General features: G+C 43.3%; 2 protein-coding genes and 3 long non-coding RNA genes across 7 annotated transcripts; 3 read left to right on the forward strand and 2 right to left on the reverse strand.

The window, feature by feature from the left end:
• Positions 1-1,033: 1,033 nt before the first annotated feature.
• Positions 1,034-5,115, reverse strand: LOC125500945. 2 transcript variants are annotated; one of them, XR_007278393.1, is made up of 3 exons: positions 3,754-5,115; positions 3,288-3,697; positions 1,034-3,217 (listed from the first exon to the last, which is right to left on the reverse strand). It is a non-coding gene; the product is annotated as an uncharacterized LOC125500945 (long non-coding RNA). The 2 variants fall into 2 exon arrangements; XR_007278392.1 differs by having other exon boundaries at positions 3,288-5,115.
• A 1,479-nt stretch (positions 5,116-6,594) lies between these two features.
• On the forward strand, positions 6,595-16,065 carry LOC105682919 (high mobility group protein DSP1). Of its 2 annotated transcripts, none has more exons than XM_012395158.3 (5): positions 6,595-8,616; positions 11,401-11,628; positions 13,375-13,541; positions 13,782-13,956; positions 14,054-16,065. In XM_012395158.3, the coding sequence occupies exons 1-5, from the start codon at positions 8,014-8,016 to the stop codon at positions 14,177-14,179; spliced, it is 1,299 nt and encodes a 432-aa protein (XP_012250581.1). In that variant the 5' UTR covers positions 6,595-8,013; the 3' UTR covers positions 14,180-16,065. The 2 variants fall into 2 exon arrangements, with proteins under 2 accessions (XP_012250581.1, XP_012250583.1); XM_012395160.3 differs by having other exon boundaries at positions 6,597-8,616; positions 11,455-11,628.
• LOC105682938 (alkylated DNA repair protein alkB homolog 8) lies at positions 16,064-18,500 on the reverse strand. The gene is made up of 7 exons (XM_012395197.2): positions 18,359-18,500; positions 18,002-18,233; positions 17,810-17,932; positions 17,485-17,688; positions 17,000-17,388; positions 16,778-16,933; positions 16,064-16,687 (listed from the first exon to the last, which is right to left on the reverse strand). The coding sequence occupies exons 1-7, from the start codon at positions 18,452-18,454 to the stop codon at positions 16,139-16,141; spliced, it is 1,749 nt and encodes a 582-aa protein (XP_012250620.2). The 5' UTR covers positions 18,455-18,500; the 3' UTR covers positions 16,064-16,138.
• Positions 16,605-17,226, forward strand: LOC125500947. Its single transcript, XR_007278401.1, has 3 exons — positions 16,605-16,762; positions 16,856-16,964; positions 17,085-17,226. It is a non-coding gene; the product is annotated as an uncharacterized LOC125500947 (long non-coding RNA).
• On the forward strand, positions 17,546-18,897 carry LOC125500946. Its single transcript, XR_007278400.1, has 2 exons — positions 17,546-17,945; positions 18,048-18,897. It is a non-coding gene; the product is annotated as an uncharacterized LOC125500946 (long non-coding RNA).
• Positions 18,898-20,540: the final 1,643 nt, after the last annotated feature.

Below are 20,540 nucleotides of genomic sequence, written 5' to 3' on the forward strand. Positions count from 1 at the left end.
TGCGGAGAGATAATCAGAGCTTGAATGAAGCAGCGACTCACGATTGTCGAAATAAAGAACAAGACACTCTCGTCTCATTTCAATTTTTACCGTTCGGTTGACGAACCAATTGGATTACCAATGCACGGTGCGCATAGTTTAATCGAGCGAAAATTCATTTCGAAAGGATCTGTTGCTTTTCACGATCATTAATAAATGAATTGAACCTCCGCTGTAGCATGAGAAGTCCAACGGACGGCCATCTTTTTCTCTCTTTATTTCTTTTTATAAAATCAATTACTACTCCGTGTAACATCATCGGAGTCAGAGCCGCTAGTTTCTGCATCCCGAGTCTTACAATTAGACGTGTCCAAATCGTAAATAGTCGCAAAGTAAGTAAGCCTGTACGAAGCTAACATGTTTGATATACCCATCGTCGCGTTATTGCAACGCAGCACTTTTTGTCATACGTAGTTGTATATTTATATACTATTCCATCTGTATACGTATATATTTGTGTGCGACGTGTTTCCTACTGGCCACGCACACCGTTTCGGTCTACATGTGTGTAGAAATGTGATTACATGTGTTGCGTTCGGCGCAGCTAGCTGCTCAGCCAGGCTGGGGCAGCTGCTGCCATCTTTATAAAACATTCTGACTCGAGCCAAGCCTCACAGCCATTTCTAATAAATCGTGTGACGTTCGTTCGGGGTTATTGTTGTTGTTGTTGTCGCGCCATAGTAAACGCGAACTAATTGCAGTTGAAGGTTTAGTGCGGGTGAATTAAAAAAAATATACATACATATATAAAATAAAGATACATATACATACACATGCTAAACTGCGCGCGTGTATGTTCCTATCGTATACACGCACACACGCAGATGATACCGCGTTTCGTGCAGACCAGAGGTAAAAATAAGATGTTTTTCTTTCTATCTTCACGTAGAATAAAAAAATAATACTTTTGTACGTGGATTTCTTAATCATCGTCCGAACTCGCCGTTGTTGTAACTGCGGAAATTGATCGTAATTCATTTCGCTGGCAATCTGGTTTTTTCATTATTTTATTTCATTTTTTATTTTATTTTTTCATTCAATTTCTATCCACATACACGGTAGATATATGTGTATTTGTATTTCGATTCTGGTTTCTCGACATTCGACGAGCTCGTGTCGTGTGCTGGCGTTCGCATGCCGGAAATTGTCGACCAAGTCCGAATACGTCCGCCATGTGTTTCGGTTGTCCAACCAAAGTCGTGGAAGGGACGGACGTCGTACTACGTTAGTCGGGAGGACACTTGAGACTCGCGTGATAAATATTTGAAATTAATTTTCTTTTTTGCCTACATCTGTACACAATACGGACTTTTCAACCCCTGTTATCTACCGACTTCGTAATATTGTTCGTCGAATCAACGTTATGTCAGAATATACGGTATTTATAAACATTGCTATTCTACGCGCGTGCGCGATTCTGTATATCGACTCGCGGGTACTCGTTCTTTTTTTCTTTTCCCCCATTATATTCTTCCTCTCTTTGTCAAATGGCGGAAGATTTTGAAACGACAATTTCAAATCTTCATGTTTTCACGTTGGATATTTTTTTGTACGCATATATGTGTATAATGTTGAAATCTTGATCGTACAACGGAGAATTTGAAGTATGGAATAATCACCAAATTGTGTGATTTCAATTTTGGAATGATTTCTAAATGTCACGTTGATTATTTTTTCGATACATTTTTCTTCGCCACATCGGGCAATCGATTCAATCTTGCTTGCGACACACTTTCTTCCATGAATTTTCAATCGCTTTTCATAGCCGCTACCTCTGCAGCTTCTATCATTTCACCGATGCAATTCGGAATATTAATCGAGACTATCAAATTGATTCAGGTTGGCCATGTTTGACAAAAACTTCAAATTGCCCGTCTTGTGTTAGGGGTGTACTTTAATCGAAGGCTTTGCCATTGAATCGATTCAAATATGATCTCATTGTGGAGTGATAGGTATGTTTGTAACGGTGAAATATGCATTCAATTATCCAACTACTCTGCGTTTGAACGAACCCTTGTATTATTTTGAATCGATATCAGAGTTGAGATTCCTTTTCCAACACCGATCGACGACCAGAGTCTGTACGATGACTTCGAAATCAACCAGTTTAACGACATTTAGTTTTTAAAAATAGTTATTAATTTTTCCATCAAACTCTTGATGTACTTGGTATCGTCGTCGACGTCGTCATTATCATTATAATTATGATTATGGTTGTTGCTTTGGTCGGTATTATTTATACTATTTCTTATCTTTCAAAAATGCCCGGTTTCATACCGCTACAGTAGCATACGAACTCACCGGTCAAATAACCGCACGGGGTTCGGGATTTTTACGAGTCACGATAACATTCTACACCTTTTTTCACCTTTCCCTGCAATCTGCCTATCACTTCCACCGCTGTCTATTACATATTCCATATCGTCGCGGGTGTAAAAATAAATTTTGGTACAAGTCGTTATCACGTTGGATACTATTCGATACATTTGTACGTCGAAGTCTGAATTATACATTCGACGGAATTGCTCGGTTATAGATGGCGAAGATTCCAATCTTATTTACTTCACCTGCGTACCTCTGTTTGAATTGAACGAGGGTTCAAGTGTTGTATCTTCTATTCGTAATACCCTCTACCCGTCCACACCTGGTTGCGTACAGTCCAACGTTACACATGTGGTAATTTAAAAAAAAAAAAAAAAAAAATAGAAAAAAAAACTCGCGAGTATTCGTTCCAGCGTTCCTCTCCAAATGTTCCGAGGTTTGTTTTTTTTTTACGGTTGCGATTACAAATTTTTCACACGCACCGAAATGTACGTTTCAATTATGTACGTGGTATATTTACGGCAAGAAATTCGCTGACTGTACGAAACGAGGGAATAATATATACGTATACGAATGTAACGCGAGCCCTTGGGATATTACGTGCGGTAAACGTATCGATACCCTCTTGTCTTATCCTCTCATAATATACGGTATGTGATGATACAGATAGATGTGTGATAATCATTTTCAAACTTGCGTTATTCAAACAAGTTTCATTTCAAATTAATTGGTACCCGCCAATTGTGGTGAAACGATGTTATCGTATCGATTCCTGTGCGATCCAGCTATGGTGTCCATTGACATTGGAATGTTTCACTTTTTTATCGATAAAAGACCCCAGACACCGATCGTCGACCTGGGGAAAAGAGAGTCGTTTGATATCACAAAGGAATGACCTGCAGAGTCCGTGAATTTTTATTTCCTACCTTGAAAAGTCGGTAAAAAAATGCGCCAACATATTTGCGGTAACGGCAATAGCGTTGCAGCGTACTGTGCACTCCCGCGGGGCGTTCACATTTTCAACGAGCAAAATATTGCTGCCAGATTTCTTTTTGGGAGCGAAGCAGTTTTTAAAACGCTTTACAGCCCAGATTTCTAGAACATGTGGTTCGGTCCGTTGAGTCTCCGGATGGCCGAGTAATTTTTGAACACCGCGTGTGTTTTTCCTGCCGCTTCGGTTTCTCTCTCGTTTTTTTTTCCTCTCCTTCTAGACCCGATGGTCGGTTTGGCCAACGGTAAGTGTAGGTTTCCGTAGGTAGCACCTGCGATCCCGTGTTCCACAACGTTGCCACTACGAGTTTCAAAGAACCCCGTGAATGCCGGCGTTTATACATACCTGTAGGAATTTGAAATTCAGGTATAAAAACGGTATTGCTAGACTCGAATCGTTACCTTCCGAGAAATTTTCGACGGTGCGCACTTGGAGTAAAATTCGCCGAGCTTCGGTCGCGTTTCCATTTTGTTCCAATCGCAAAACCCGAAAGATGACGGTACCGATTCGCCCCGTCTCTCGCTAGATCGGAACCAGTACCATAGCTTTTGGGTGGTTTTTTCTCACTTTTCCGACCAAGTTTCTCGGTTTTCCTTCATTTGCGCAATCCCTTTCTTCTCGCCGAAGCTTCTCATTCAAAGTGCGACTTGTATTTCGTATTCCCTGAGTGGTTTTTTCATTCGATACATGCGCGCAGGGGGATAGGATTCGAGTTGCGGAGTTGGATTTCGTCCATTCGACGATCCGCGTGATAGGCTTTATCAAATTAGACGCAACTCCGTAACTAGCGGGAGTTACGTATCGATGGTACATAAAGATAATCAATTGAGGCAAATACTTCCACCCTGCAGTCTGTGTTCCGAAATCCTCGACCTCTACCAGGGACGTTGACATTTCGTTGTTTGTCGCAACATCGTGTCAAAGCATATCACGTATGTGCCGGGGACGTGTGGAGAACCCGCGATTATAAAACCGAGTAACTTCGAAGGTACGAAACGTCATTGGCGTGTGATTAATTACACCGAACAACTGTTCGATTCGTAGGGATAAGTGGTATCGGATAACGCGAAAACACCAAGTGTAACGCGAAAACAGCGTGTCATTTTTGAGCGTGTAATATTTTCCGAATCGCTTTTTTTCGTCACCCGTCACCCGTCGCCTTCGTCACGGACTCGGGGACTCGAAAATTTTCGTTCCAATCGATAGCGTTGCTCCACACCCCACGGCACCCCAACCGTTCATTTAAATTATCTCTTCTTTATTCTCCAAAAAAAATCCAAAGCATACGAATTTTCCGTCTTGCCGTTTTATCGCGTTTTTCGCCATTTCTCCCCCGCATCCCGCGATTTTCTAAATTGAGTGGATATCGGGATTGTTCTTTTTTCCCTCGGCGCGCCCAGGACCCCATACTTTGCCGATAGCGGGAATAGAATTTTGTCGAAAAGTAGGAAGGGACGCCATGGCGGCACCAAAGTCGAAGGGTTGGATGCATACGTATACCCACCATATGCGCGGGACGCCGAGCGTCGGTTTCACTCCCATCGGAGATACTCGGACGTAATCGTACACTTTCGCATCCAACAGACGGCTACACCAAACCCGAACGAACGAACGAACGAACGAACGAACGAACCCTGGCTTGGTCTAGTTCTACCTCTCTCTTTTTCTCCTCTTTCTCTCCCCCCAGTTGATGTTCGCCGATGGTGATGATGGCGGTGCTGCTGCCGTTGCCTGGCCCTGGGAATGCGCGGCGCGGCGCCCGCTCGCCTCTCCGCGTCTTATTGACCCGGACCCGGTTCTGTTCTCTCCTCTCTCTTTGATTCGCGTTGCCTCGGCATCGTTCGGTTCTACTCAACCCGGTACACCCGGCCGAATTACTCCATCCACTTTCGATCCGTTCGAAAATTTTCTCAACGACGACTCCTTTTCCCATCGCAAAAGCGATTGAAGACTATTTTTCACGTTACCCCGGTGTCTCTCGTCGACACTCTCCGCTCGTTCGGAACATCTTCCGGTTACGTTGTTTCAATAGCAATATCGACCATGTTCCGCGAAGGACGACCATATCTCGTCCTCGTACGTACGGTCGCGGTGGAACGTGAAACGTAGAGGAATATCTCTTGCGCATTCCTCGTATCCTCATGCGGAAATGAACGAGGATCGGCGCGTCGATCCGATGGATCGCCCGCTCGAATGAGCCAAAAATTAGAGGCGCAAGAAAATATGAAAAGTCGTAAGAGAGATAAGCCAGTAACTGAAATACGGCGAGGAATCTCTGCCTAAAAGTTGACCTCGAGTTTCAAGGGTAGAGAAGGGTTCAGCCCCTCTACCAGCGACGGTTATAACGCTCTCCGGCGGTAGAAGGAAAAGGAAAGAACGCGGGCAGGAGGCAACGTAAGCCACGCCATGCCACGCAGAGGCGAGCAAAGCCAGGCCAGGCGGCGTTGCACGAGTCTCGACGGTGGGTAGGCTCCGGGCATCCCTACCTCGAAATTTCTAGCACTCGGGTTGGCTGGTAGGATTTTCCTTTGTGAGAATCGGGCGTACCAGCTAGTGAAAGCACGACTTGGCAACAGCGTTTTCTCGGCGCACACGCACCCAACGGAAGGTTTGGTCCGACGTCATCGCGTTCGTGTGCATTTTGCGTCCCCTACGTCGTACGTACGTGTTCGGCGGCGGTACGATTACAGCGGTGCCGGTTGGGTTCGGGCGGCCGTACGTATACCTACGTACGTACCTTCGGCTACGGGGAAAGAGAGACTTTTGTTTCGTTCGCACTCGCACCCCTGCGATATCGTCGTCGTCGTCATCGTAGCGTCGAGCGGCAGCGCTGCGCTGTCGCCGTTCTTCGAGAATCGACGAACCAACGAACGGGAGAAACGTTGCAACGTAACGCCGCGATTCTCCTCCCCAGTGGTGCGCCGCGTGTGTGCGTGCGAGAGCGAGAAGAGATCACGGGTCCGGGGGCGTGGAGGGAGAGAGAAGGAGCGAGCGAAAAAACGTTCTTCCGTTCTACGCGCCGTCGCAGTTCTCACACACTGGACGTAAAATCCAACACGGGCAAGAGGAAGACGGACGACGTCGTACAACGGCGTAGCAAAGTAATTGCGCTGGTGTGCGCTCGGTTCACACAGTCGCACGCGTACGTACGCCGAGGGAAGAGCGTTGCGTCGCGGCGTGGAGAGGAGAGGAGCGGAGCGGAGCGGATTGGAGAGGAAAGGAGAGAGGAGAGGAGAGGAGAGGAGAGGAGAGGAGAGGAGAGGAGAATTCGAAATCGGAGGTGGTAGCCGAGTATAGACCGAAGCTTGAAACCAACGGCACCCGGTAGAGTGAGACGGCTGCGAAGCGCGAGGGAAGAACAACGAGCGAGAGCGAGCGAAGGAGAAGAAGATAAACGGGAGAGCGGCGGCGATACCCCCACCCTCGGTCCGTCTCATCCCCACCCCCCGAACCTCCCCTTCTTCCCCTTACCCGCCCCTACCTCTCCTTCCCACCGAACACGAACCTAACGAACGGCAAGCGTAGCGTCGAGTAGACCGCATCCCAAGTAACGTACCTTCGTCCTCTCTACCTTCTCTTCCTACCTACGTGGTATCGCGCGTCGAACGCCGCGTAACCGTCGCCGCCAACGCCGGATTCGCTTAACCAACCAAAAACTACGATATATCGATATACCACCGTGCACAGAGGGGCTACAAAGCCGACGCGCGTGTTACTTCGCCGAGAAACATCGTCGTTCATAAGTTTCGTTCGACTCTTTCGTTTAGTTTGATTTTTAAGTTTTTCGTAAACGTGTGCGGAATATATATGTAAAAAAACATACGTACGTACCCGTCTGAGAACTCATCGTCGAGTAAAGTGTGCTTTATCGATAATAATAAAAGAAGTCGAGGGGAAAAAGAGCAGTTGAGTGTTTATCGTATACGAGGGAATTATACGGAAGATACCGATAATAATAATTATAACAAGAGAAACGGCTCTCGATATTGTACCAGGGTGGCTTTTGTAAACCTTGTGCGTCTCCGTAGCTAAAGGAGCAGCCCTTTCGGTGTGCCGTGCGCCTGGCGGTGAACGAATACGAAAACGTTTCGACGGGGAACAGGAACAGGAACCAGCGACCAGCATCGGCATCGGCATCGGCAACGACGACATCAGCAGACGCCGACAAAACGTTCGTGGTGTGACAGTGTGCCTTGGTATATACCTAATAACTATATTTAAGCGGTATCCGTATAAAGAGAAAAAAATATATATACACGCACACGCGCGTATTCCACACACACACACACACACCCACACACGCACGCACGCACACACACTGTACATATAAACACACACGCGCACGCACAAGTTTCACGATACAGATAGATAGATAGATAGGAGAGAGAGAGAGAGAGGCAGAGAGAGAGAGAAAGAGAGGCAGAGAGAGAGCGAGAGAGAGAGAGAGGAAGAGAGAGGGAGAGATAAATAGACAGATAGGTATATAGAAGAAGACGGAGAAAACGGTTACATACGCATACACGCGGGGGATAAATAATTTAGTAAGCGCGCGCGGCATTAGCTCGACGTACGAATGAGTGCGTATAGGGGTGCGTGAGTGTGTGCGTGTTGTGTGAAATAACCAAACGCCGGAGATAAAGTGACAGAAGGACGTGTGTGACATGTCGGAACACCACCGCGTTGGCGGTGGATGGGGCACAGCGTCCCCGGGAACCCGTGAGGATGGATCCGGTGGACCCGTGTGGTGGCCAGCCGGTCTCAACGCGGTATCACCTGAACAACAACAGCAAAATCTGCAGCAACATCATCAACATTTGATCAATCAACAGCAACAACAGCAGCAGCAGCAACAACAGCAGCAGCAACAGCAACAGCAACAACAACAGCAACAATTGTCCCAGCATCACCAGGATATCGTCAGAAGTACAGCGGCCGCTGCGGCAACTCAGCAACTTTTCTCATACAAGATGGCCTCCAGCTTCCAAAATCCAGCAACTACCGGCACTCAGTCGACCGTTTCGACGTCCGCGCCGGTGGGATCGTGTATGCGGGGGGGTTACGATTACAGGCTCGGGGGTGGAGGTGGAGGTGGCGGTGGACCCGCGGCACCCCCCAGTGTTCAGTGGTGGTACCCAGGAGGCGTTATGGAGGCACCGCAAAATAATCTTCACCAACAACAGCAACTTCAGCAGAGCCAACAACAGCAGCAACAGCACCTTTCGTCTATTACTACGCAAGCTTCCACGCCCCCCATTATGTCCCCGGTATGTTTCCGATCTAACGAACCCCCGACACCCCACGACCGACTCGATACATCCACATCCCGCTCACACCGCCTTTTTATACAAAATTTATTTCTACATTTTTCATAGTACGTATATACGAATAGTGGCGATGATCTTCCGTCATTTTGTCGCGAACGCGTCGTCGCGCGGCGTCGTTCGCGACAACGTCCAATTTCCAAGTCGATCCCGACGCCGTTCTCGCGAATATTCGCGGCGAAAACAATTTCAATATTCATCCCGACACGTCGCGAATTCTCGTTCTCTGCCGTTCGTTCGTCGGGGCAAAAAAGAAAAAATAACTCGTCGATATACGGCGTACGGCGTACCACGTTCGTTGCTTTCTTCGACTTTTACTCCCGTGCATCTTGGAACTCTGCTAGCAATGGCGGCTGATACTCGACGCCAGAAACGAGGGTTTTCAAAATTTAAGGCGTTTCCTGGTATAATCGACGATCGTTACAACTATGGAGATGTAACGTCGATAGGTGTGCGCCGAGTAAGATAATTGCGCTCTTTACATTTGGTTCGTTCAAATTTTTCTGGGACTTGGACGCCGATGCAGCAGCATCCGGTTGGAACAATCGTAGGCTCGATCTATAACTCGATGGATATTCGCAATAAACGAAGTCGATCGACGAAATTTATTCTTTCATTTTTCCACAATCGGACAAAGTAATATTCGTACGTGCCGCATAGGAGGTAATTCTTTTCCCCACAACCAACGCCGTGAATAACCCGACTCGCCGTTATATACTTACAATTATTTTTCAAGTGTGCGCCGAGAGCTGGCGGCAATTCTTTGATCAATAGCAGCTTCGCTCGTTTGATGTCGCTGCAACTCTGTGCTTTGTGCGTATGAAATTTTTCGTCCTCTACGAATAGTAAAATCGACGAAATCAAACAACGGATAAACCGAAAGTGACGGGAATTCACCGTTATTGCACTCGGCAATTATTTGAAATCTGTTTTTCCCGCATGCGATTGGAAAAACTAATCGGAAATTCCTCGAACCCCGTGCGTGACTTCGCTTCCAGCTCACACGGAGGCGTCGCGAGAAATGTTGTCGTCGTACAACAGTTTTCGGTTCGCTATCGTTAACCGGTGATTCTAAATCAAAGGTCCAACGTACCGTAAGTACGCTCATTGTCAGACTTAGATACGCGCCGCGGACTTTGAATAATTTCGGAGACATCGAAAGTGCCGTTGCATCGGTCGGTGACCCCTGTCGATATTTCTATGATCCTTTACGCCTCTTCGACCGCATACGTCGGTCCGTTCGACTTTCCGTCAATATTCGTAGGGTGGTTTGGAATTGTTTTCCTGCGGAGCGTTGAAACGATCGCGGGAACTACAACGTCTATCCTAATTTGAACGACGATGTCGTCATTTTATATTTTCTTACGTCGAATAGATTTCTATCGGGAAAAAAGGGGGAAGAGAAAAGAAATTCTTTCAAATTTGGTCTCATTTGGACACCCGGAATTCGGGGATTATTCGCGTGTTCGCAGAATGTGAGTTTGGAATCGGTATAACGCAACGTTCGTTCGACTCGAATTCCCGTTTTCGTATAACCGAGTGCAGGGAACCATTTTTAATGGATATTTGCATCGATAAACGGAAATATTGCACCGCGGGACGCCCCGTATCTGAAAATAACGGCAAATAGTCGAAAAACCGCGGTTGAGAAAAAATTGGATTCGTTTGACAATCGCGGGTCGTGAGGTCGTGACTTTGGAATGGAAACGGGCAATGCGAGAGTTTCATTCGAATGGTGATTTGTTTTAATTTCGTTGATGAGAAAATCAGTTCGCACGTAAATAGTTGTAATAATCGTGCAGCGTATCGAGTTATGACGTAACAGGTAATACTTGTGGCTACGCATTCCACATGTATCCGTCGAAAAGCACGCTTAAATCAGACTCGAGCCGTCGAAAGAAACATGAAGATAATGTCCGTATATAGCGGCGTTTAATATATACTTATTCGTATGTTTCGCGAGGAGGCATTTACTCAAGGTGTATTATTTTACAAAAGCAAAATGGTTCAACAAACCCTTATTATACTTCATTGGAAAATATTTACATTCACGTCTATTTCAAGATCTTCGTTAAATATTTATCGTCTGTCACCATTATACATATATATATGGATATACACGAAGATGAATCTCAGAGTTCTCGGTTGGCTGCTATTCATTTTCTTTGCTCCGACTTTTCACTTTCCTTTCTACTCTTCTTTCTCGTGCGCTGCTGGAGTGATCATATCGCGTACGCTAACATGTAATTAAACGCCGTTGGTCACCTTGCATATATCACAGCGAATTCGAAACAGATCCGTACAAGGAAAGTGATGAATTTTTATTCCGCCGCGATGACGATATATTTGATTATTCGCGCCGATTGATTCGGGCGTTGATGATGGATCCGGGTAAATTTTTTTTATTCTATTCCATTTCGTTTTTTCGTTTTTTCTTCGATACGTAGGTTCCCTCTCGCGATTTCTATAAATTCTCTTGCGTTTTGTTCCGGAGAGTTCCCACCCTTGGTTGCAACGAGCTCGAAATATCATACCGCGCCGATACATTTTGGACATTTGTCGTTTGCATCTCGTCGATGAAATAAACCGACCGTACATGCCGCCGCCATTTTCTATGACCAGAGAAATAAATTTCGCACAACAGCTGTATTTATTTATATTCAGTTCTATCGCCGTATGGGTGGTTCACTCAAAATTGTCAGACATTTAAAATATACTTGATTACAGCATCAGATACAGCAGCTACCGCAACAGCAAAATAATCTGCAAAATAACGTGCAGGGCTTACAGCGAGCAAAAATGCCGAGAGGAAAGGCAGCGGATGCTAAGCCGAGGGGGCGAATGACTGCGTACGCGTTCTTCGTACAGACTTGCCGTCAGGAGCACAAGAAGAAGCATCCCGAAGAGAACATTGTATTCCAGGAGTTTTCCAAAAAATGTGCTCTCAGGTGGAAGGTGAGTCAGACTTTTTACATCTACTTTATTCCCTCCCACAACCGAGCCCTCGATTTCGCATCGATGTCATTTACACCGTACGGATACCGAAGTCGAACAGCACAGCAGCTGTTTACGAAAACCTCGTTGAAACATATCCAGCTCTTCCGCACTCGCATCTCCGAGGAGTAACGATACCCACCCACCTCGCCGAAAAATCTTCGCGCATCCAACGTTGGAAATATTTTTGGAAATGGGTTTTCGCGTTAGCTATCGAAAGAGGATGCGTGCATGGGAATCGATGATATTCAACGGGAAAAAATGATTTTAACGGTCTCGCGTGCGACGCGGGTAGTTCTGCGTTTAATTTCTTTCTCTCTAAAATTTTTGGGACGTGCCGAGAATCGTTACGTTGGAAATTGAAAATCTTTGAAAATTATAGCTGTTTGTCGATGGAAAACACTAAAACGCCGGGAGCTCTTCGGGTTTGGGGCGGCTTTGGCGCCACAGACGTTGCCGTTGCCCCCAACTATCGACCAACTCCGACCCCTCGGCTTTCCTCGTTTCCCGCTTCCCTCCATTTTCCCTCATCGTTTCGTTCTCTCATTCCACCATCTCGTTCCCCTTCTCTCCCGTCTTTGCGCCGCCCGGCATTCACTCCCTCGACCGACCATTCCATATCCCCGACTCGCGGCGCCCTGCCTCCGCACCTTGATTTCGTACCGACTTCCATATAACTTTAACGCGCTAAAATGATACGTATACGTTTATATGCGCCGTAATACCCTTCGACCGATTCAGATACCGTGGTAATCCAGCGGAGATTATTCAGGAACGTCGAAATCCACTGCACCGATTGCAGATCATTTTCATACTTCGATTGGACATTATTCGGCCGGGCTCGTATATCGTTTCCCTGTCCTCCCCTTTCTCCGAATGTTTCGATGGTGAATTATTACTTATGGATTTTAGTCGGGACGGGGCAAGGTACTTAGGGCAGAGGTAGAGGAGGGTGCGCAATTCGTATGCGCGGCCCACAGTTTCCGTATAGATTGTTCAATTTTGCTGTATAATATATGGAAATTCTCATTTCTTTCAATTTCGACACGAATCCTCCGTTATTTATCCTCAAACGAGCGTAGCTCAAGTAAGAAAACAACGCCCGGAAAATAGAATCGTTATACCACTCCTCGATCGATTCCCGTGTAAAAATTTACGCGCATCGTATATATATGCACTTCACTCGCAATCGATCGCTAAATCAGAGGCGACCCTCGCACCTCCGCAGATTAGTCGCGAGATTGATAAAGAGACCCGGATCTCGTTGATGCGTGCAACGTTGCTACGAATGTACCCGCGCGACGTTACCGTATCGTTGGCTATCGATTCGCTACAAGGGATGACGATTCACTGTCCAACAACAGGGATGTTGTCGGGTGAATAATTCTATGGTTACACTCGGAGTCTCGCCGAGTGTGAAAATGAACAACTCTCACTTATACTCGATGTTACGTGAAATCGTTCATTAGGTAACGCGATCGGGTTCGTCGCATGAAAATTGCTACGGATCTTTTCCTTGATGTTCAACAATCGGTTTAATTGAGATATACGACGTGTCAGAGTTTTGTTCCATTTTATCGAAGAATCGAAATAGCTGCTGCATTGAAAAGTCGACGAATGAAAAGATGCGTCCGATACACGAAAACCACCCACGAATAACAGTCAATGTACGATGCGGTAGGCATTCATAACGATACTCATTTCCAGACTATGTCAGACAAGGAAAAGAAACGCTTTCACGAGATGGCTGAGAAAGATAAGAAGAGGTACGACGCCGAGATGCAGAACTACACCCCTCCAAAGGGTGAGAGCAAAACAGGCAGAGGAAAGAAACGCAAGCACATCAAAGATCCAAACGCACCCAAGAGATCATTGTAAGTTTGGATTATCTTAGACATCGAATATTTCCGGGACAACGTGGTTGAGAGTATACCATCGCCTCGACAACTTTCGTCGATGATACAATCGAAACGTTAGCGTGGGTTTTTCGAGTAATAACGAACTTGCGTAGTCAGTTAATGGATCATTTTTCGTCTCGCCGAACCACCGAGAAAGTTTGTCGATGTGATTTGTCAAAAGTTGGACGGATAGATTTTGATTCGAACGATCCACAGGTCGGCCTTCTTTTGGTTCTGTAACGACGAGCGTGGTAAGGTCAAGTCTTTGAACCCGGAATACGGAGTCGGAGATATCGCTAAGGAGCTAGGAAAGAAGTGGTCCGATGCAGAACCAGAAACCAAATCCAAATACGAGGCTATGGCAGAGAAGGATAAAGCTCGATACGAAAGGGTACGTATAGTACGATCACCGCTAGTCGCGACAACTTCGTCGATGAAGATTCGACGGAACTTTTCAAAGTTTTGACGTATCGTTCTTTCACCTCCAGGAAATGACTGCATATAAAAAGAAGTTGAAGACCGGCGGACCTGGCGTCGGAGCCCCTGCAATCGCCGTGAAGCATGACAGCGAGGAGGATGCGGAGGAGGAAGACGGTGAAGAGGATGACGAATAACGGATGCAGTTGAAACTCTGGTCCACCACCCCGTGTCCTTGATATCCCCAAGCATACCTCACCTACTGTACATACCATTGACCTTAGCGTGAGCGTACTTACACCACTAGGAGAACAAATAACTAACCACCATCCCCTGATTATTTACAATAATGATAAAAGTACCGCGATTATAATAATTATTTTAAAATTGTATGTATGAGTGATGCGAGCGGAGATTGTATGAGAGTGACATTTGTATTTTAACATATTGATAGTACATAAAACATGTGTAAAGTGGTATAGGATAGAGGAACGAAAAGATAACCTATCAAACCCTTTCGATTGGGGGGTACAGGGACTTGAAAAACCACCCGCCAATACTTATAATCTGCTCTACTCGCAACGTGAATCCAAGTGCGGAGAAAAGAGATAATTAGAAAAAGAGGAAAGAATGACAAAAAATCACCGAAATTGTAAATCGAATAACAATAGTTGCTGAATTTGTAAAATCATTTTGTTATAACTGCTGCCTTGTAATCGGTCCCTGTCCTTACCATAACATCCTCCCTCTTATAATCATTATTATTTTTTTCATCAATAAAACAAAATCAATTATATACATTATTATTATTACATATTATTGTTGGCGTTCGTTCGTTCGTTCATTCATATTCATTTCCTTTTTTTTCGAAACTTTCTTTAGTTATTTTTTCGTTATTATTATTATTATTATTATTATTATTATTATTATTATTATTATTTCTTTGCGTAATATTCGTTCGTTTCGAGAAAGCGAGATGATACATAGTGTGTTGTTTTGTACTGCCTTGAGTCACATGGTGTACAGGAGGCTGTATTATAATAAATTATTGTGGTTTTCTCGTAATGTTAACATTCCTAGATCCTAAATATGTACAGATCCCAAACATTGAGATTTGAGCCAACTAAACGGAAGGCATATTAAAAAAAAAAAGTATGTATAACTATTATGTTACTGATGTACTACTTATTACTACTATTACTACTACGACGTTGACGGAGAAGAGCCGAGAAAAAAGAATACCTTGTGACCATGGCTATTTATATGACTAATTAATTGCGTGCGTGCGATGATTACGAATATGATGATACGATGATGATAATATGATAATACGACAAGCTCTACGGAGAGAGAGAAAAAATAAAATAATAATAAAATAAAATGAAAAAGAGGTACTTTCAATACCTAATTGAACGCATTAACTACTCCTTTTTCTTAATTTAAAAGATGGGAAAAAATAATAGTGACTAAAATAAACCCTGAGCGGCAAGTAATCGTAACTACAGTATTTATTATTGTTATTTTACTTTTTTTTATTAATTATCGTTAAAAAGTCATCGCAATTTACAGACTGACTGCACCTATTGACTTGGCTCACGATCAGCAGCTACAGTTTAGCCGCCACTGACGACGTAAAAAAAATAACTTCATTCTCCCCTGCTGCACACTGTCACATAAAAAATGATTGTATTATTATAAAGATGAAGTAAAAAGAAAAAAAAAAGAGAAAGAAACCTGTTTTTTAGAGGGAGCTAGAGGACGAATACTGTAAAATATGAAATTGTAATATTTTAATACTGATTTGCAGAATGTGCATAATTTTAACATAGCTGGTTAAAAAATGAATTGTACTGATACGAAAAGAAAGAAAAAAAATATATACGAAGAACACAAGAAAAAAACTGCAACCAACAATTATAATATAAAAAAAAATCCATTTGATGGAGGTAATAATGAAAAACAAATATTGAAAAACTCATGACAGAAAGGATTCTCTGTGTTATTTTAGGGAATCGTAATAGTTACAAAAGGAAAATGTTTGTTTTGTATATCTCTTAGGGATAAATAAACTTTTCAAAAAATATGTTAAATAATCTTATGTCATTTTTTACTGTTTAAATACAATGACCGCATATCGCGGCGTAATAATGACAATTTCACTTCTTTTCCAGAATTATACACCAGTTGCCTTGGTCGTAATATACTTGGAGGACTGTAACATCGCGTAGAACAGAACACAGGTTAAAAAGTTCACCTTCCTCAAAGACGTGATAGAATCTAAGGAAATCGCCGCCACCTTTTCTTTTCCATGGTACAAGCATATCGGAGTGCGTGAATTCTGTACGATTTTCATGCACGGGAAGCATCGTACCTCCTCTGGTGATAACCGTTTCACTGGTATCACTCGATGTTCTGGTATTATGAGTTATGTTATTTTTCAAATAAGTTGATGGAACGGAATTCTTATTTTGTTCTTTCGCCCATACGTAAATTAGGCATTGTCCACCAGGTTTCAACACCCTGATCATCTCGGAAACGGCTTGTCTCCTTCTCTCGTTGGTGGATAGATGATGAATTACTGCGATACTTATAACAGCATCCAAAGAATTTGTTTTGTATGGGATTTGCAAACAATTTGCCAGTAAAACTTCAAATCCTCTGCTATGGCAAACATCTGTTAATCCAGAACTCCGGTCACATCCCATCTGCATTATAAATCAGAGGATTAATTTATTGAGCTTTTGGTCTAAAAGACAACATGAGACTGCTGCGAACTATGAGTACAGATATCTTGCCTTATATATATCAGGCCTTTTGTGAAGATATTTCCCATTTCCACATCCGACATCTAACAGCAATGCTCCTTTTTCTAGCGAGCCAATGAAGCTCGTTACTTTGGGCCAGGGCTTATGCCGTGTTTCACTGAAATGATCCGATATTTCTTCGTAAACCTTGAACATAACCGATGACGAGAAACATGAGGTATCTCTTGATTTTAAGGTAGTCGTTCATCTCACCTGATGAACGTATATATCCTCTATGTCAGAAGCCAGATTGTCATAAATGACTGACGAATGAGACCTTATTCTCTTTGAATTGCAGTTTGCTTGAAAACTACAATGACAGTCTCCAGTGCGAATCTTTCGGAACGTAAAAGATGTTCTCGTCGATCTTTGGAGAATGGTTGAACCGACTTTGTTCCTCACCACGTCATTGTGCCTTGGCATGATCCCATGCATCCAAGCGTATCGTGCCTCCCCTGACATCACTAGCAACGATCTTGATGGAAGTAATACCGGTCTGCTCTCCTCGCCACGTTTGAATTCCATGACACAAGCAGATCCTAAAGACAAGGAGAGAATAGTAGCCTCGAATGGGCTATGGGTATCGACATGTGGAGGAATGCCTGTAAATCAATATCAAACAAGTAAGTGCAAGATTTGACTTTACATATGCGAAATACAAAGTATTGGCATTAACTGTTCCATTGTAAGTAGTCTACCTTGGCCTGGTAAGTAATGGTTGATGGTGAGTTGATCGTAATCATAAACTCCAAAGTCATATTTTTTGAATCGAGCTAGTAGAAATTCACAAGATTTTGGAATAGGAACTATTGGGTTTTTAGGATCCACGCTGTTAGTATCATACCGAAATTCATATCCAAAGTGCTTCACCTGCCTGTGCTTCAACTCTGAAGGATTCGTACCTGGGATTTTGAATAAAATGTGATCCATAATATAGTTGAAAAAATATTTTTCAAGATAAACACATCAGAAGAGACAGTTCATCAATTGGATTAGAAGCCACAGTTGCTTCAGATACCGTACCTGCTTCAGACCAGTCGAGCAGTTCTAGCAAAATTTTTTCTTCTTCAGCGGTTACAAAATCTGTAATGATATTCAACCCTGGAGGAAAAGGTTTATCCCATGAATCATCTTCCGCAGGTGGAACTGGAAGAAAAAGGTAATCAAATACTTATCTCAATTTATAACTAAGATACCCGATTTACATATGCTTACCACTTTTTGTGAATGTTAAATAAATTGGGGTATTTTTGTTTTCAAGTTTCAAGTTTCCATGAAGAGCTTCAAACACTACACGGGCATCTTCTTTGGATGGCAGTTCCAAAAAACAATAAGATTTTCTCAGGGGCGTAATCAAATTGTAGGATGGCACCAATTCATTCAGGATACTATCGATGGTCTCCCTTTGAAGTCCGGTCACTAACCCGGCATTGCAAATCATTAGATACTGTAAAAATTGAGATTTATTATAGATTTCCACGTTGAAAATGAGATCATACCTATCGATCGTACAGGATTTAGCAATCACATTTGAAATAATGATGTGTTGTGATAAATTCTTGAGTTACGAACCTCTGTTGGACAATCACTGTGTTCGATGTTCATATCTCTAGCAAGTCGGTGCTGCGCCCGACGTTGCTTGCGAAGCATTTTTGTGACAGGATTCATAGCTCTTCTTGGGTTATTGTTTCACGTCATGTAGTAGGAAATTACCTTTCAAATGGCTAGGTATACAATTGCATATTTGGGGTTACGTAGATTATAGTAGCAACAGGACATACATATGTATAGTATCACCGACAAAGAAAAAAATAGTAAGATGATGGATTCTCTCTTTCTATATCAGGGTCGTTGCAGAATATTCCCGGATTCTGTTTTAAAAGTGTAAATAGAAATAATTTAGTTCCATGAATGTTATCCTTAGACATTGCAAAAATTATATTTCACTCGTGAAATTAATTGACTTATCGAATTAATGGAGTTATCGCTGTACTTTAGCGCTTGAAAAAGCAGAGTAATTTTAATATCTTTGTAAATCTCGGGCGCTGTGCAATTGTGGACTAATTGTAAGATTCTTGTTTCCAAGATCGAAATACATATGTGTAATTATTGCTCTGTCATCATTATTTATCTTTTTCCTTCTTCTCCTGAATCTTTTTCAATTTTTAATTGATCCCTAATTATTTATTGAACCTCCTCTATGCCTTGTGAGTTTCTAATGATATCTAGGTAGAGTAATCCAACCGAAGACTTCGCAGATTTTTTCCAAGTTTTTCCTAATTTTTTCTCATTTTTTGCGATTAATTCCGATTTTTTTTCGATTTTTTGAAATATTTTTCAATTTTGCCACCCCGCCTCTGCAGGGTCACGTGACCGGTCTTAAGAATACAGCTAGCGCCATGTGGCGGAATTTTCGTGAACTAAAATCTCGAAACGGCAGAAGTTTTGTCCTATCTTCGAGCAAAAATGAAAATTATTGACCGGTTTTCAGAGTACAACTAGCGCCATGTGGCGGAATTTTTATGAACTAAAATCTCAAAACGGCAGAAGTTTTGTCCTATCTCCGAGCAAAAATAAAAATTATTGACCGGTCTTCAGAGTACAACTAGCGCCATGTGGCGGAATTTTCGCGAACTAAAATCTCAAAACGGCAAAAGTTTTGTCCCTTCTGTCAGAAAAAATGCAAAAGTATTGACCGTGTCGCGAGCAAAAACGGCAAAAGTTTTGTCATTTCTCCGAGCAAAACCGGAAAAGTATTGACCCATATACCTCTCTTTCACGCATCACATTGCCTGACGTCAAGGGGCAAGAAACCCGGGATTTTAGTTCACGAAAATTCCGCCACATGGCGCTAGCTGTATCGACGAGTTATTAGTTCACAAAAAATCCGCCACATGGCGCTAGCTGTACTCGCGATGGGCGGAGCCTAAAAATAGTGCCGGACAATTAATTTTCGGGGCCCGCACCCACCCAGGGGCGGCACAAGTGAAAAATATTTTTGGAAATCTAAAAAAATCGGAAAAAATTCTAAAAAAATCGGGATAACTCGGAAAAATTCGGAAACACTCGGCCAAACTCGGAAACACTCAGAATAATTCGGCAAAACTCGGAAAAACTCGGGAAAACTCGGCAAAATTTGAAAAAACTCGGAAAAAATCGGAGACATTCGGAAAAAATCGGATACACTCGAAAACACTTGGAAAAACTCGGAAACACTCGGAACAACCCGGCAAAACTCGGAAACACTCGGAAGAACTCGGCAAAACTCGGAAAAACTCGGGAAAACTCGGCAAAATTTGAAAAAACTCGGAAAAAATCGGAAAAAATCGGAAAAAACTCGGAAAAACTCGGCAAAACTCGGAAACACTCGGAAAAAATCGGAAACACTCGTAAACACTCGGAAAAACTCGGCAAGACTCGAAAAAACTCGGAAATAATCGGAAAAACTCGGCAAAATTTGAAAAAACTCGGAAAAATTCGGAAAAAATCGGAAAAACTCGGAAAAAATCGGAAAAAATCGGAGACACTCGGAAACACTCGGGAAAAATCGGAAACACTCGAAAACACTAGGAAAAACTCGGAAAAACTCGAAAAAACTCGGCAAAATTCGGAAAAACTAGGAAAAATCGGAAAAACTCGGGAAGAATCAGATAAAATCAGGGAAAAATTTAGGGATGGTGTAACTTTAGTTGCATACCATTAGGCTTCTTCAGGGCCTCGGGGAAGATGTGTTAAATGAAAAATTGAATCAAAA

This window comes from Athalia rosae, chromosome 5, assembly GCF_917208135.1.
Source record: "Athalia rosae chromosome 5, iyAthRosa1.1, whole genome shotgun sequence".
Classification (NCBI taxonomy): Eukaryota; Metazoa; Arthropoda; class Insecta; order Hymenoptera; family Athaliidae; genus Athalia; species Athalia rosae.

Coding starts and splice junctions, on each gene's coding strand:
- LOC105682938 (XM_012395197.2), bottom strand. CDS start 18,454: ATGAATCCTGTCACAAAAATGCTTCGCAAGCAACGTCGGGCGCAGCAC. Junction 17,689..17,809: donor GCTCGACTGGTCTGAAGCAG/GTACGGTATCTG, acceptor TCAAAATCCCAG/GTACGAATCCTTCAGAGTTG. Junction 17,389..17,484: donor CCATTACTTACCAGGCCAAG/GTAGACTACTTA, acceptor ATTGATTTACAG/GCATTCCTCCACATGTCGAT.
- LOC105682919 (XM_012395158.3), top strand. CDS start 8,014: ATGTCGGAACACCACCGCGTTGGCGGTGGATGGGGCACAGCGTCCCCG. Junction 11,629..13,374: donor AATGTGCTCTCAGGTGGAAG/GTGAGTCAGACT, acceptor ACTCATTTCCAG/ACTATGTCAGACAAGGAAAA. Junction 13,957..14,053: donor ATAAAGCTCGATACGAAAGG/GTACGTATAGTA, acceptor TTTCACCTCCAG/GAAATGACTGCATATAAAAA.